We start from the raw sequence: 17,621 nt of genomic DNA, 5'->3' as shown, positions 1-17,621 counted from the left end.
GATTTACATTAGTACTTGTAAAGCCAACTTTAGGCCAATAGCTACCTAAGGAACCACAAGGCAGTGGCTTGCCACACACTTTCCCACATGAGGGGACAGGATCCATGCACGTTTTCCGACCACTACTTCCATGTTCTAGCAATTGGCTGAGAGGAGTTTGGCCACAAGGGCAACAGCGCACCAGCTGGGGGAGCCGTGGGCACAGCTGGCAGGGCTGAGGATGGCACACTTGAGAACATGTATGGTTCCCACATTTCAAGTCCCTGTGGAAAAAAACACAACAGACTATTACATAATTGTTACATAAAATGCAGCTTTACTCTTATTGAGAAAAAAGGTAAAACCTTACTTGCCACATATCTTTAAACAGCCAAAGTCCCCAAATCCATCAGACTTTCCTACATCTGTTCCACATAATACGTCTCGGGGGGTGCTGCCACAGTAGCATACTTGAGAGACAATTTCAAAAACAAAATATCAGTAACCTGTGTGGGTTCTTCTAATAGTCAAAACAATTCATTTTTTAAGGGAACGCAAAATGCAATTCACTGGAGTGTTGCTGAGACCTAATGCAGAAATGAGCGTGGTTTATACAGCAGCTCTGTCTAAGATTCACCTAAGTAAGAGCTTTACCATAGGAAGAAAGAAAAAAGGGCTTGTTAGGCCCTTGTCACTATCTTAGACCCTCTACAGCACAAGAATAGCATTAAAGTGAATCAATCGCCTAAATTAAGACAATATCATCTGGTCCATAGGCCATGGTTTTCAACCTGGATCTTGAAGTTCCCTGGGGTTCTCAGAAAATGGACGTTAAGCTGATGGTAGTGGTGGAGGGGTTGGTTGATGCCTGGGTTCCCCCACCCTCACTTCAACCCAAGCAACATAGATTTGATGCTTTATATACTGGAGTTCACATAAAATGGTTGGAAAAAGTTCCTGCTGCTAAAAGAAATCCAAAAATCTGCCTGATGATATAAAATCCTTAATTTGTATTATACCATTGCTGAATTTGAAGTAGTCACGTTTGAGTATTCACACTGACTAAAGCATTTCCAATAACTTGTGATGTCTTAGTTGCTAGTTAGAGAAATATAGTCTAATATCTACAGGCTTTCCATGGTTTAAAAAAATAATGGGTTCCTTTATTTCCTGAGGTCAGCAATAAACGTTATTTTTAAGGAGTTATGTTTCTGATGCATCAATACGTAACAAATTTCTGATAAAAATGTCACCAACTTACATAATTTTTCTGAAAAGTGTTACTTTACATTTTCAGTTTATAATGAAATTTCATCTCATTAAAATTATCTATGCAAGTATACTTGGCTCCCTGGTAGCACAGTGGTTAAGAGGCTGGTTGCTAAGCAAAAGGTCAGCAGTTTGAATCCACCAGCTGATTCTTAGAAACCCTATAGGGCAGTTTTACTCTGTCCTATAGGATCACTATGAGTAGGAATTGACTTGATGTCATTGGGTTTGTTTTTGGCTTACATAATAAATGGAGGAGCCCTGGTGGCACAATGGTTAAGAGCACAGCTGCGGTTTGAACCCACCAGCTGCTCTGTGGGAGAAAAGCCCTGGGAATCTGTTCCCATAAAGAATTCAGCCTAGAAAACCTTATGGGGCAGTTCTACCCTATCCTATAGGGTCGCTATGAGTCAGAATTGACTTGATAACACACAGCAGCAACAACAACATAATAAATGCAAACTAGAATGGTATAATAGTTTTTTTTTTTTTTTTTTTTTTAGAATGGTATAAACTGAATTAAATTCTGCAGAGTTAATGATGCTTCTTTCTCAGTATAATTTGTCTATCTACTTGCACAGAATAGGAATATCAGAAAAACACATTATAAAAACATATATAATCTTAAAATCACATACATTTAATAAGAAAAAAATAGAATACTTCTAACAAAACATTAGAAATAATGCTCATGAAATATTATATTGATCAGAACCAAAAACATTCACTGGGACATTGCAGAGGGAAAGCCTCAAATTATTGGTGACGTGGTCAAGACTTTAACATACGCATCTCATCTTCTGGTAAGTATACGTGCAGTTTCATCCCCCTGCTCTAACAGTCATTCATTCATCCAATAAAGGCTTATTGGATGAACTAACATAGACGCAGGGAATGCAATCAATATTTGTGAAATCAAAGAATTGTTAAAAAAAAGACCCTAGCAACTTGGAAGCTTCTACAAGCAGGCTCTTCTTTGCTAAGTTTCTGCTCAAGCAGAACAGTGGCTTTTTTTCAGAGATACTGAGTAGACAGCTGTGAACAGAAGGGTCAAGGGCCAGAAGATTGTGGCAGTGAAAACGAAATGGAGCCCCTGATCAATCCGGGAATAATCTGAGTACAATACTAAAGAGCTCTGCTACGCTTAGGCACAAGAGACAGAAATATGAGCTAGGCAGGTAAGTTAGGTAGACTCACAGATGATTGAAGGATATTAAGGAACCAAAGCAGGAAGGTCTCTATTGCCAGTCTTAACCCGTTCAGCACTTTTATCAATGTGTGAACGAGGACCCAGAAGGCATGCTTATTAAATCTGCAGATAAGGCTGAATGGGGTTCTAAAAGAATTATACTTTGAGACAATAAATAGACTATGCACATGGGCAAAACACTTTGCTAGATATTTAATGTGGACAAACGAAAAATCTTACGACTTGGTTTGAAAAATGAACTACACAAAAACAAGAAGGACGAGACTGAGACCTATGAGATCCATGTAAAAGTTTTGGGTGATTTAGCTAAGAAAAAGCCCAATATGAACCATGAGTTAAAAGTGGCCCAGATCAAGAAGACTCTTCCTCTGCTAAGACCTAACTGCCAAATATACTTAACTCCTACCCTATCTCAAAATTCTCATGAGGCAGCTCATAGGGAAACCCAAGAGAACATAAATTTAAAGATGTGAAAAGAAAAACAATGGTAGGGCTAGAGAATGAACCACAGCTAAAAAATACATACTATAGAGACAAACATTAAGTCAGTTTTACAGGGTTCCCATGATAAAAAGAGATTAATGGTCTTTGAGGAAAAACAACTATTCTTAGAACTAAGACCAGGCAGAAATTTCTCCCAACCAAAACTAAAAAAGAACATTATGTAATAAACAGCACAGTTCCTTATATAAAATCCTTAGTGTATACCACAAAACATTTCATATAGCTGTTCCTTATTTAAGTGCCAGTACAGATGAGCATCACACCAAAAGGAAATTTAATAAAATAAAACTCTGTAAGGCACCAACACATAGTAGCCCAGGATCCCTGCTGATCAAGAAACAGTTGCAAAAGCAGAAGGGAGGGGCTAGGGAGATGGATACATGGACTATAAACACTTCAAGCTGTCCTCTCTAAACACTATTCTCCTAGCTGAGATTCTGAGAACCATAGTGTGGCACTGGTTTGTGACTGATTTATAAGCTTGACAAGTGCCTGGAGTGTAGTTTTTCTACACTTCTTGTTAAATACGGATCTATATGACATAATGAACAATCAACTGGGCAGAAAATTGACGTTATCTTGAGGTGTCTGTCAAAGACAGGAGCTTGAATAGAAGAATATCCCACTTCAGCCTGGAATGAGCAGTTTGTTCTAGCAATATTTGTAAAAAAGACTTTCCTTTCTCCATTGAATTAATTTAGCACCTTGGTTGAAATCAACTGACTGTACACACGCGTGCACACACACACACACCTATTTCTGGACTCTATTCTCTTTGATTGATCTATTAGCTATCTTTACACCAATAACCACACTGTCACGATTACTATTTAGCTTTCTAAATCTTGAAATCAGGTAGCTTATGTCTTTCAACTTTGTTTTTCTTTTTCAAGATTATTCTGGCCTCTCTAGGTCCTTTTCAAGCCGTTACTTTTAAACAAAATTTTTAATCTATTGTCCAAATTATACATGACAATGACTTATACTGGTATTATGTGACTAAAATGATGAAAACCATGTAAGCATTAATGTATCTCTAGCTCTTTCTGCCCAAGGTATTACAGCTAAAAAAACTATTGTGATTATATGTCTGAGATAAATTCACACGCATCAAGATAACTATAAATAAAAGTATATGAACATTATTAGCTGGTGTGCCCACACTTACCCTGATTCAGTATGATCCGGCAAGGCTGGCACTGACCCCCGTGGCACAGTTCAGCACAGTGGTGCTGACCACAATTCAAAACATTCCCACATGGGTTGGAACAGTGAACAGAGATGGCCTGACCACAGCGAACTGTGTGCCTGTAAAGACAGTAGATGGACACATTAGTTTAAAAGTTCCTATTTGACAGTTAAACTAATACTGAAGCTCAAACCCTCCCCTCAAAACCTGCTAAACCTAAAAAAAAGACCCAGAACCTACTAAATCTTTCTCTATCCCATTTCCCCTACTTTTCCTATATTTCCCTTCTCTAATCCTTATTTCCTCAACTACTCTCCAATTCCCCATTTTTTCACCTCCTTTGCTTTCCTTATTTCTCATCCTGCCTTTCTCTCTCCCCTATTTATGGAGCAGTAAAGAATAAAATACTATGAGGAGTGAGCTTCCTGGATTAGGTGGACACTGGAGACTATGTTGGCATCTCCTGCCTGGAGGGGAGATGAGAGGGTAGAGCGGGTTAGAAGCTGGCGAACTGGACATGAAAAGAGAGAGTGGAGGGAGGGAGTGGGCTGTCTCATAAGGGGAGAGCAATTGTGAGTATGTAGCAAGATATATATGTTTTTGTGTGAGAGGCTGACTTGATTTGTAAACTTGCACTTAAAGCACAATAAAAACTAAAAAAAAAAAAAAAAAGACTATTCCTAAGTATTCGTTGTATGTGATTTCATCTCTGAGTTTTCATTAAACAATATGCAAGAGTGTAAAGTGCCCTGGGATGGGGGGCGGTCAGGAGATTTGGGTTCAAATCATAGCTCTGCCTTGAGCTCCCACAGTGTCCAACAGACTGGAGTGATGTGGTTGGTGACCATAACATACCTAAAACCCAAAACCAAACCCAGTCCCATCGAGTCGATTCTGACTCATAGTGACCCTATAGGACAGAGTAGAACTGCCCCACAGAGTTTCTAAGGAGCACCTGGCGGATTCGAACTGCTGACCCTTTGGTTAGCAGCCGTAGCACTTAACCACTATGCCACCAGGGTTTCCATAACGTACATACCCAGACTAAAAGCACAATGGTATTTTCCTGGGACCCGGCACACTGGCATTTTGTACAGCTATAAGACTTAGAACAAACTGTATGTGACTTTGACTTGAGGGTGGGGAAATCATTCTGGGTTTTCTTCTGACAGCATTCTGATTTGACTGATTTATTGGTTAGAGAAAGATACAAGGCCAGTGCTTTGAGATAATTGTCTTCAGGTCTCTTTTTAGGTTCATGACTTAGAGCTTGAAGTATCCTCTCCTGTGAGAAGAATGTGATTCTACCCCGTACCCACACCCCAACTACATTATTTTGTTTTTAAAAGCCACTATTATATATACCTTAAAAAAAAAAAAAAAAAACCAAACCCGCTACCATCGAGTAGATTCTGACTCATAGCGACCCTATAGGACAGAGTAGAACTGCCCCATAGAGTTTCCAAGGAGCGCTGGTGGATTCGAACTGCCAACCTTTTGGTTAGCAGCTGTAGCACTTAATCACTACGCCACCAGGGTTTCCTATATATACACAGATGACCATTTTTCCGTACTTGGCGAAACGGCTAACACTGCTATAATGGTTGTGCTCCATTATGCCTAGCACCATGGCTAACATCAATCCCCTGAGGTAGACACTATTACTTCTACTTTATGAGAAGGAAAGTGAAGCTCAGAGAGACTGAGCAACTTTCCCAGGGTCAACAACCAGTTGGCAGAGCCTAGATCAAATCCTGGTTTTTCTGACCCAGAGCCCCTACGTGTGACCCTCAGGCCACAAGTCCAGTAAATTATAAGTGAACACAGTGAAGTATCTTCATTACTCTGAAAATGGGCACAATTCTATCTCCTCTGGTGGTTCAGAAATCACATGAAGACATTATTAGGGCTCAGAAGCACCTCACAGCTATCAGTGATCCTTGCACTGGTGATGCAAGAGAACTTAGAATGGAAAGAAAAAGTTTACATAGCAAACTAGGTACCCATTTAACAATTTTTATACAACTTGTTCTGTGACACTGGTTACATTTTCCACAATGTGCCAACATTCTCATTATTTCCATTCTTTTTGTTCTGTTTCCATTAATCTAGCTTCCCTGTCCCTGCCTCTCATCTTTGTTTTAGGGTAAATGTTGACTGTTTGGTCTCATATAGTTAATTATTTAAGGGAGTACAGTATTCAAGGGTGATATTGGTTATTTTATAAGCCAATCTATTACTTGGATAAAAGGTGACCATCAGGAGTGGCTTCGGTTCCAAGTTTAACGGGTATCTTAGGGTGATAGTCTCAGGTGTTCCTCTGGTCTCCATTGGTCCAGTAAGTGTGGCCTTTTTTAGGAATGTGAGTTTTGTTCTACATTTTTATCCCTTTCTATCCAGGACCTTATACTGTGTCCTTGGTCAGAACCGTTAGTTCTTCTGGTCTCAGGCTAGATAAGGCCATAGTTCATGTGGACTATCAGTCCTGTGGACTATTTTCTTCTTTGAGTCTTTGGTTTCCTTCATTCTCTTTTGCTCCAGATGAGTAGAGACCAGTAGTTGTATCTTAGATGGCCACTCGCAAGCTTTTAAGGCTCCAGACACTACTTACCAAACTAGGATGTAGAATATTATCTTTATGAACTATGTCACGCCAATTGACCGAGTTGTCCCCTGAGACTATGGCCCCAAGCCTTCAAACCCAGTAAAACAATTCTGTGAGGTGTTTGGTTATGTCTACAAAGTATCCATAACTGTGCCCTCTATGTGGTTTATTACATGTTGTGGTTAAGTGCTGTCATGTTGGGTCCAACTCATAGCAACGCTATGAACAACAGAACAAAACACTCCCCGATCTTGTGCTATCCTCACAATCATTGCTATGTTTCAGCCCACTGTTGCAGTCACTGTGTCAATCCATCTCATTGAGGGTCTTCTTCTTTTTCACTGACACTCTACTTTATCAAGTGTGATGTCCTTTTCCAGGGACTGGTCCCTCCTGATAACATGTCTAAAGTATGTGAGACAAAGTCTCACCATCCTCGTTTCAAATGAGCATTCTGGCTGTACTTCTTCCAAGACAGATTTATTCGTTCTTCTAGCAGTCCATGGTATATTCAAGATTCTTCACCAACACCATAATTCAAAGGCATTGATTCTTCTTCAATTTTCCTTATTCACTGTCCAGCTTTTGCATGCATATGAGGCGACTGAAAACACCATAGTTTGGGTCAGGTGCACCTTAGTCCCTAAAGTGACAATTTTGCTTTTCAACATTTTCAAGGGATCATTTGCAGCAGATTTGCTCGATGCAATGTCATTTGATTTCTTGACTGTTGTATCTATACATAAAAATCAAACCAAACCAACCCTGTTGTTGTTGAGATGATTTGACTCATAGCAACGCTATAGGACAGAACAAAACTGTCCCATAGGGTTTCCAAGGCTGTAATCTTTGAAGCACTGGTGGTGAAGTGGTTAAGAGATCAGGATGCTAATCAAAAGGTCAGCAGTTCAAATCCACTGGTTGCTCCTTGGAAACCCTATGGGGCAGTTTCACTCTGTCCTACAGGGTCACTATGAATTAGAATCGACTCGATGGCACACAACAACAGTAACAACAATCTTTCCAGAAGCAGACTGCCGTATCTTTCTTCTGAGGAATGGCTGGTGGGTTTGAACTGCCGTACCTTCAGTTGGCAGCCAAGAGCTTTAACCTCTATGCTACTAGGGCTCCATATGTATATACATATACATGCACACCTGTATACTCACATGTACCTTCCTATACATACATATGTATATATACATGTATGTCTACCTATGTAACCATACACATATTTTTTTCGTTATTATTGTAGTTGCAAAATTATATATTATAGCGCTTACTGAAAGTGTCCCTTATTCCTCTGTACTTCTCAGTGTCTTTCTTTATCTTGGACAAGTTGTACAGACTCCACCCATATTGGGTATTGCCTTTCCCATCACCAAAAATAACAAGTGTCTACTATCTAGAAAGTGATTCCTTCTCCCTCCCATCCCTGGTAACCATCAAAGAACTTTGCTTTCTGTGTGCTACCTATTCTTGAATTTTTATAAAAGTGAGACCATTCAATATTTGTCCTTTTGTGACTAACTTATTTTACTCAGCATAATGTCCTCCAGATTTGTCCATGTTGTAAGATGTTTCACAGACTCCTCATCATTCTTTACAGTTGTGCAGTATTCCATCGTATGTATGTACCACAATTTGTTTATCCATTCATCTGTTGATGGACACTTAAGTTGTTTCCATCTTTCTGCTAGTATGAATAATGCTGCAATGAACATAGGTGTGCATACATCTATTTGTCTCATTGCCTAGTAGTCGGATTGAGGGATCATAAGGTATTTCTATTTTTAGCTTTTTGAGGAAGCGCCATGCTGTTTTCCATACTGGTCGTACCATTTCACTCTCCCATCAGCAACGTAAAAAGAGTTTCAATCCCCCCACAACTGCATTAGCGTTTGTTTTCTGTTTTTTTGCTCACTGTCATCTTTGCAGGAGTCATTTATTCTTTCACTCAACAATACTGATAACCTCATAGATGCCAGGTACTGCCCTGAGCACAGGTGAACGGTCCCTGTTTACTGGACCTCAGCAAGCCTGGGTTCAATTTCTGGTTTTGTCACCCACTGGAGTGACATAGGAGCCCTGGTGGCACAGTGGTGAAGACCACAGGCTGCTAACCAAAAGGTTGGCAGTTTGAATCCACCAGCTGCTCCCTGGAAACTCTATCTACCCTGTTCTACAGGGTCGCTCTGAGTTGGAATCGACTCTACAGTAATGGGTTTTAGAGTGACAGAACCTGTCGCCTTGGCATATTACCTGAAATAGGTAATCTCATTGGGCATACACCTTCTTAATCACATATAAGATTGTAAAACAGGCCCAGTGGCAGCACAGGAAACTACTGTTCACAGAAAAGTACTATTTATGTCTACCATTTATTTATAGCTACCTGCTAATCTTTTAAGGAGCCCTGGTGGCACAGTGGTTAAGCACTGGGTTGCTAACTGAAAGGTTGGTGGTTCAAACCTACCAGCTGCTCTACAGGAGAAAGATGTGGCAATCTGCTTCTGCAAAGACTGCAGCCTTGGAAACCCTATGGGGCAGTTCTTCTCTGTCCTATAGGGTCCTATGAGTCAGAATCGACTTGACAGCACACAACAACTAATCTTTTAAGGAGCCCTAGTGGCACAGTGGTTAAGCACGGGGTTGCTAACCAAAAGGTTGGTGGTTTGAACCCACCAGAGGCTCCACAGGAGAAAGGACCTGGCGATCTGTTCCCATAAAGATTACAACCTAGGAAATCCTATAGGGCAGTTCTACTCTGTCCTGTAGGGTCGCTATGAGTCAGACCACTACCACCACCATAACCACAATAACTCTCTTACTCTATAAATTCACAAGTAAGTCATCAATGTGAAAACTGCAGTCTTCTCTGGGGTGCACTTCTAACTTACCTGGTCCGCCCACATTCACATGTTTTAGTCATAAAGGCAGGGCAGGGTGGGCAAGGTCCAGGATGGCAAAGTCTGAAAAAGAAAGGCTTCAATGAGTAAAGCACACCCATGTATTCAAACCTGAGCAAAGCTGTCCCAACTGGGTGCTACTATGCATATGACAACAAATAAATTTGCTATGAAATATTTTTGTATTTGTCTAAAGTTGATTAAACTGTTTAAACAGAGATAATAACAATGTTTTTCTACAGAAGTAACTGACAGAATTATTATATTAGAAAATTTAACCAGAAACAAGTCAAAATGATGGTTTCAATCAGGTCTGACAAAGATGACATTTTCAAATATGGCCTCAGCCCTTTTATAGCAGTGTGTGGGGACAAAAATAGCTTGCCATTCAGGTGAATGGGAGGATGGCCAATGAAATCCTTTAGAAGATCACACACTGAGCAAAGAGCTCAAATCTACAAGGTCTATGAAAAGTATAGATATCTTCTCATCAGCTAGTAAAGTAATAACCAGGTGATGTGATAACATGGGAACAGTGAAATGAAGGTTGACATGACAGTAAGCACGCTGGCAAATAACACAGGGAAAGAACAAAGGGAAATGAGGCTCATGAAAAGAATTGTGCTTAGGTATGTTACAGTACCAGAATTAGACTGCTGAATAGAATGCTTTTTAGAGGAGCTAGGTTATGTTACAGTAATGATACTGACAGAAAAAAGCACAAAACTGAACTTGTATATACAAATAAGCACTGTTCTCTTCAATGCAGATACTTTGGTAAATCACATACTGGTTCAGAAACACCACTACTTAGGACTTTTTGGGAACTTATATAACAACTTTTTCTTGCGCAGGGGGAGCATTTTAACTGGTGGTAAACCAATCCTTTGGGAATTAACAGCCAATCGGAGCCACTTCTGATTAATCAGGTAGGTAACAGGATTTGGTGTAAAAACCAGGTGTACCTATAAGGTGGCCTGGCTGGGTTTTCCAAGTGACTCCTAAACCATCTGGGATAAGTCTCAAATAACCATCTCAAATATGCTCTAAACACTGAAAACAACCCAGGAACAAACTTCTAGCCTTCTAAGGTGACCCATTTTGACAGACCGTACCCATAGGAGATATAAGTTAAGCAGGTTTCTTTAAACATGAGTATCATTATCTAAGTTATATTTTATATGGTATGCCTCAATCCTTTTAGGTGAAATAATTTTCATGGTCGCATATTTAAAATAATTTTAGACAGTTAAATTGCTGTTCGGGTGTGGGTGACTCCAGGTTGTTTCAAATTTCTGGAGGTCTGGACTCAATCTCAGGTTTTCTTAACCTTTAGAGCAGTGGTTCTCACACTGGGGAGATTTTCAAACTACAGCCGCTCAGACTCCATCTCCAGAGGCTCTGACTCAATTGCTCTTAGGCAGAGATTGGACACTAGTGTCTTCAAATGTTCCTTAAGTGATTTCAATTTAATATGCAGCCAGGGTTGAGAACTACTGCTCTGGAGAATGTTATAACCTATGGGTACAACCCAAATTAGACAGGGAGAGGTGTCAACTATGGCTTCTGAGTCCTGATAAAGATAAACGAGAGGAACCCAAAACTTCAAACATGCTGCAGACCAGAAAGGTGCTATTGGGTTCAGCAGTCTCTAGGGTTCTGATGGGAGTAAAAAGGCAGTTTTTAAGTCAAGCGCAGGATTTCCAGAGCCACCAAAGAGCAGCTTTTAGGCCTCTTTTCCCTTCAGACATGGTATTAACCACACGATAGGCATCACATTTGATGCAAGACTTTTGATGTTCCATGGTAATCAGGGGTCCATCTCTGCCGAAAGCTCTGGAAATATAGCCCATGCAGAAGGCTGATTTATCATTACCGAATTTACTTTAAATGCCAACTAAAGGAAGGAGTAGTTTAAGTAAACAGTCCTGGTTTCTGAGGAAGGACCTACGCAAACAGTCAAGGGGAGATGAGGGATTGACTGCCCAGCATATCACTGACCATGCTGTTTAGCCCAGTCTGAAACAGCTTTGTCCCCTCAACAATTTCGCAGCACCACTACCATCACACCTTGATCCCCAGGCCTCCAACATTTACCTCTGCTCCGTGCAGCAGAAGACAGGGCTTTGAACCAGTTTAGTCATGGCCAATGAAGAAAAACCAGAATAGACCCAAATTTTTACACTATGGGTGAATTTTTACAAATTTTGGGTTGAAGGCCTGGAATGGGAGACTCAGAACAGGCATATCGAGCCCTTTCAGGAGCCTGATGCATGAGACTGGATTATTGGGGTTGTGGAGGGTGACACACATTAAAAGTGGAGTGGTTGGCCATGGGGCACTGCTGTTTCTGACTCTGCTCAAAATCGCATAGGCAAGAGATTTAGTTGCTGTGCAAAGCATATGCTGCCCTTGTTTGGTAAGAGGGAGATTAGGTTTCCAGCAGGAATTGGATCCATAATTATTCCTGATCCAGTTATTGTTCTGGTTCACCCAAATTTTAAAAATTTGGGTTTGTTCCAATTTTCCTTCCTCAGCCATGACTGAACTGGGGAGGACTGATTCAAAGCCTTGGTAGAAGCACCAAGACAACACTGATGTCTGTTTTACTCTTAAATTTGGGTAATAAAAACAACAGTTACCATTGACCACTTACCACGTGCCAGGCCCTATACCAAGCCTCTTAGGTGCATTAAGTCATTTAATATTCATAGAATCCTATCAGGTATTATTACACTTACATCACTTTTATTTTACAAAGGCAAAAACTGAGGCATAGAGAAGTAAGTTGTCTAAGGTCACATAACTATTACGCGACTCAAATCCAGAAATTAAACTCAGTCTGTGGTCAAAGCCTGTAGAAATCTGTTATTTGTAACTGATCAACTGTTTCTCTATTATTGCATATTTCTCTTATTTGGAAGCTGACTGAACACACTCTAAAGCTAATTACACACATCCTAAAAACAATGCCTATCAGGGCCCTAGAAAACTGCTATTTCCCAGGCAGAAGCCTGTTCAATACATCCTCCTGAACCCAGATATTACTGTGGGATAAAATATCTGAGTCTCATTTCTTCTTAGAAGCCATGTATATAGTGGGAGAAGTAATGGCTTTGGAAATCCCAGCTCCAACATGTCCTAACACTGTGACCTTGAGCAAGATGCTTGGCCCTTCTGAGCCTCATCTGTAAAGCGGATTCACTGTTTTAAGGATTCAATGAGTTAACTTATGCAGAGTGCCTGGTACAGAGCAGGTACTCAGTAAATGGTACCCTTTACCCCGTCCTGTTACATGCTAACCAGGAATCCCCAAGAGTCTAGCATTCCAACTTACAGGTTACAGGAATGTGGGCAGTCCTGGCCAGGCTGTTTCTTTCTACAAACCTCGCCACAACTATGTGGAATTTCATTTCTGCTCCATTCAGGATTCTTTACCTTCCCTAAAACACATCAGATCAGAGAGTCAATGGTACAAACTTCAACCGCATCCTTGACTTTAATGAAACAGTACAGTATAGCTAGACAGCATGAAACTTCAGTATGGTTTTCATGAGTTAACACATTATCCCACATCCTAAAATAAAAGATGAACGGAATGCTACTCATCAAAAGCTTCACTGAGTATGATAAATTTTAAATTCTGGATTACCTGTGAAAGATTTTTTTTAGTCATTTTTACTCATGAAAATGCCACTTTGACTAAAGGACACATTTAATGTAAGGTAAAAAGTCTACAAGATAAGCCTTCTGTACTGGGCTCCTGGATTGATGTGAGAATATCTGCTGGAGGGATCAGAAAGAGGGAATAAGGGAGGAGAGCAAGGGGAAAAGAAATAGTGACAATGGGTGATGGAAGGTCATAAACTTCCTGAATGGTGGGGACTCTCCTATAATATAACTAGAAAGTAGGCATCTTCTGAATATCTTGCTTGGGGTTTCTGAACCACCTCAAGCTGACTACATTTACAGCCAAAGTTAGCATCTTCCCTCTTACACACCCTTCCTCTTAAGCAATTCCCTATTCTGTCAGTGACAACATCAGTCAGTCACACAAACTAAATAACTAAGAGTCATCCCTGACTCCTCTTTTATTTTCCACATTCTACTTGATCACCCAATTGACTCTTCCTATATAGTGCCTTTCTCACCAAATCTCCCCTTCTACTCCTGCTCTTGCCTCTGTACTGGTCAAAACCTTATTTCGTAACTCTTACAAAAGCTTCTTTGCCTCTGAATAAATTGTCCTGGTTCTCCCCTACTAGCTTTGAATGGCGCCACCTTTTTTCTGACCCTAAATGATGTTTTTTTTTCTTTTCCTGCCAGGGTTCCGCATTAGGTCATTTTCTCACTCCTCACCCTTATATCCACTGGGGTCTCATCTATGATTCTCAACTACAACTATCATCTGTAAGTCCTGATCTCTCTCCAAGTATTTCTAACTGCCTACTGGACATCGAAGGAGTCCTGGTGGTACAGTGGTTAAGGCAATCAACTGCAAACCAAAAGGTAGATGGTTCGAAACCACCAGCAGCTCCATGGGAAAAGATGTGACAGTCTGCTTTTGTACAGATTTACAGCCTTGGAAACCCCATGGTTTGGAAGCTCGTTATGGAGTCAGAATTCACTTGGTGACAGTGGGTTTGGTTTTTGGAGGTTGGACATCTCTTATTAGATGTCCTGCTTATTCCTGCAACCCAACATTTCTAAATTGAACTCACTGTCCCTACCAAACATGGTCCTCTTGACCTGCCCTTTTCTGTCCTTTGTGTCACCATTTCCAAAAGGATAAAACTTTGGAGCCACATTTGGGTTACTCCCTTCCCATTGCTATTAATTTCTGTTTACCTATGAAATCTTTTACCCCTTTATTTCTATCCCACCCTAACACACATTATAGACCTTTATTACTCTTCATCGGGAATATTATAAGTCCCTAAACTATTCAGGCCCCCAAATATTCTACTCACGGCCACCAGACTAACCTTCAGAAAGAATCACATTGATACCTTCAGTGGCTTCTCACACCCTGCCAAATGAGGCCCCAGCTTGTAAGTCAGACATCAAAGGGTCAGCTGACTTTCTGGAAATTTCCCACTCCTCCATTTTCATGGATCCTGGGCTCTATAACTGGATGACTCCCTCTTCTCCCAATAGGTCCTAAGCCTTCGTGGTTTTGAACTTCTGTTTATGCTATTCTGTTCACTAAATCTTTCCTCCCATCAACATTTGACCAAGTTTTCAAGCCCAATTCAATTCTACCTTCTTCATGAACCAAAACCAAACCTGCTGCTGTCAAGTCGACTCCAATTCACGGTGAAACCAGGCGTTTTGGAGTAGACTGCACTCTGCTTCCTTCATGAAGGCTTCCCTTAATCAACCAGCCAGAAGTCATATTTCACCCCAAAGATCTTCCACAGCACTTTGCACTTCTAGTTTAAGATCAGGTTAATTGTGTCTTAACTCTTAGACTGTAAGCTCTGGGAAGTCACTAAATCGTCTTATCCCCCTCTGTTTGTTCACAGTGCCTGGTATATTAATAAGTTCTCAATATAACAATATTAAATTAACGGTCTCCTGGAAGATCAGAGTGTGGCAGTCATCAAGTAAAAAAAGCCCATTATTTGCATTCGCACATCATTTTACCTCTCTCAGATTATCCTGACCGTCACTCCACGTTGTCTACGCTCTTATGGTTTCTTGTCTAATTTGTCAGTAAAGACTTTAACAATATTTTAATCCCATTGTTGGTCCTTTATGTTGAAAAATCCTTTAAAATAAGGTATTAGTATTGGTCCTATTTGACCAATTTTCCCTTGATCTCTACCTCTAGTTTCATGCTACCAGTATTCATTTCTTCAACTAATATTAATTTAGTATTTATCAAGGCTCAGATTTTGGCAACAAAATACATAAAACCAGTAGGCTCTGAATAAAAGAGTACCCAAATAGAAGAGGGGATAACAAAGGGAAGTTTCCTAAAACAGGATGTTTGGGGTAAGATCTTGAATGATACAGTGGATGAAGATTTAGAGAAGAAGGGAAGAACATTCCAGGTAGTAGATGAGATCACCAAGGGATTGAATTTAGAAGATAAAAGAGTTGATGATCGACGACCAAGACTCAGTAAAAGCTTCTAGTTAAATGATGGGAAAGGAGACGTATGAGCAGATTAGGAAAATAGGAAAGGCATACAGAAAAGAACAGGAAGAGCTAGTCATTTCAGGAAGAGAATGGTGAAAGGTGTTAAGGGCCAGAAATGCTAAGAACTTATGAACCAGCACTGGATTTGGACAAGAAGGGGTCACCGATGATTTCTCAATCCAGTTTCAGCGAGGCAATGAGGAGAGAAGCAAAAGCAATGGATCAAGGGGGAAGGTGGATGGTTAAGGAGCAAAATCTGGAAAATCAACAACCGGATGGGGGAGGTTAGCCATTAAAAGACAGGCAGGAAAGGAAAAAAAAAAAAAAAGACATGCAGGAAATAGGCTAGTAGCAGGAGTGGGCATCTGGATCACAGCAGGCTTTTTCTTAACACAAAGGGAAACTGAAACTATTCAAAAACAGAAGAAATACCCTAGAACAAGGGAGGGCACAAGAATAAAATTTGTAATGCTGATTTATAAAAAAATCTATATATTATAAAGACCAATGACTGCTTTCTTGAATTAAAATAAAGTATACTTCATCACTACTCTTACAGTGCTCAAGTCTGGAATATCAAAACTTCTACAACTAAGGGTGAGAGGGACCCATGGGCATGCCTGTCTCTGCCAACTGGTCAGCTATGGTCTAAGCTAAGACTAAGGAGGCCAGCACCATGGCTCAAAAGCAGCATGAGCTTGGTGGGCATGATGAGAATGCTCATCTCCAAAACAGCCTCACAGAGCACAAAGCCCTGTGACTATCTGTGTGATGGGACACATGATATGTCTTATAGCTATGAAGACTTACTAGGAATTTCTAAAACAACCACTTCTCCTGGACTGGGAACTAGGGTATAATGTAAGAAGTGAAAAAGACTCTAGTCTATACAAATAAACTCACCACAGAAACAAGTGTAGGTATTAGGAACATGTGCAGAAACATTCTGACAGGCAGGGCACCTCCAACCACTCTGGCCATCTGTCAAGAAAAATTGCAATAAACCAAGTTAATTTTCATTCAAAAACACACGCAATCTCTAAAAATGTAAAACTATAGAAAGCCATAAAGTTGAACCATGGTAGTAATTTCAGTGTTACGAGTACCAGACATTTAAGTAACAAAACTTCACAATACTGAACGCTTTGCTTAAATACTGCATTTGGGCTTATATTTATAAAAATTTTCAGATATAGTAAACGAAGTGGGTATTGGTTTTGTTCTATTATCTCTAATGTCAAGGTAAACATCATCTGAACCTTGGCTTTAAGAAAAAAAAAAGGATAAGATATTTGAGTACATACAGAAAAACTGAGATGTCTTGACTTAGAGAGCCACCATTCAGAAAATATTTTACTAATAACATTTGCATTATCCATAAATATTAGTATACTTTGGGAAAAGCCCATAAAATACTATGAAGAAGATCTGTGAAAGGTAAAGCAACTTCAATATCCTGAAGGTAAATTAAACAATAATAATTCTTCCTGGGTGCTTTCTATAAATTTTTTAAGCACACTATAGAAGAAATGCAGCCCTGGTGGCAAGGTGATTAAGAGCTCAGGCTGCTGACCAGAAAGCTGGCAGTTTCAATCTACCAGCTGCTCCCTGGAAACCCTATGGGGCAGTTTTACTCTGTCCTTTAGGGCTGCTATGAGTTGGAATCGACTCGACAGCACATGACAAAAACAAAGTAGAAGAAATGCTTTCTGTAGTTGTTACTTACATAAAAGCTACCATTTTCAAAAAAAGTGCCCGACTTTATTGTATCCTTAATATATTTCAATACTGTTATGTTTAGCTGGTGTATTT

The 17,621-nt window shown here is 40.1% G+C and overlaps 1 protein-coding gene across 5 annotated transcripts in view; it reads right to left on the bottom strand.

Moving 5' to 3' along the window:
• NFX1 (nuclear transcription factor, X-box binding 1) overlaps nt 1-17,621 on the bottom strand; it is a 60,840-nt gene that overhangs the window by 31,908 nt on the left and 11,311 nt on the right. For all 5 annotated transcript variants that reach the window (XR_007518789.1, XM_049897052.1, XM_049897054.1 and 2 more), the window contains exons 4-9: nt 16,713-16,790; nt 13,003-13,108; nt 9,657-9,728; nt 4,131-4,270; nt 350-449; nt 46-263 (exon numbers count right to left, since the gene is read on the bottom strand). Coding sequence is in view for 4 of the 5 variants with exons in the window: in XM_049897052.1 (XP_049753009.1) it covers nt 46-263; nt 350-449; nt 4,131-4,270; nt 9,657-9,728; nt 13,003-13,108; nt 16,713-16,790 (714 nt within the window). In the remaining variant the exon portion in view is untranslated. The remainder of the gene's footprint in view (nt 1-45; nt 264-349; nt 450-4,130; nt 4,271-9,656; nt 9,729-13,002; nt 13,109-16,712; nt 16,791-17,621) is intronic.

The sequence above is a fragment of the Elephas maximus genome, chromosome 9 (assembly GCF_024166365.1).
Source record: "Elephas maximus indicus isolate mEleMax1 chromosome 9, mEleMax1 primary haplotype, whole genome shotgun sequence".
Classification (NCBI taxonomy): domain Eukaryota; kingdom Metazoa; phylum Chordata; class Mammalia; order Proboscidea; family Elephantidae; genus Elephas; species Elephas maximus.
Note: the sequence above shows the minus strand (reverse complement) of the source record. Positions and strands in the feature narration are given on the sequence as shown.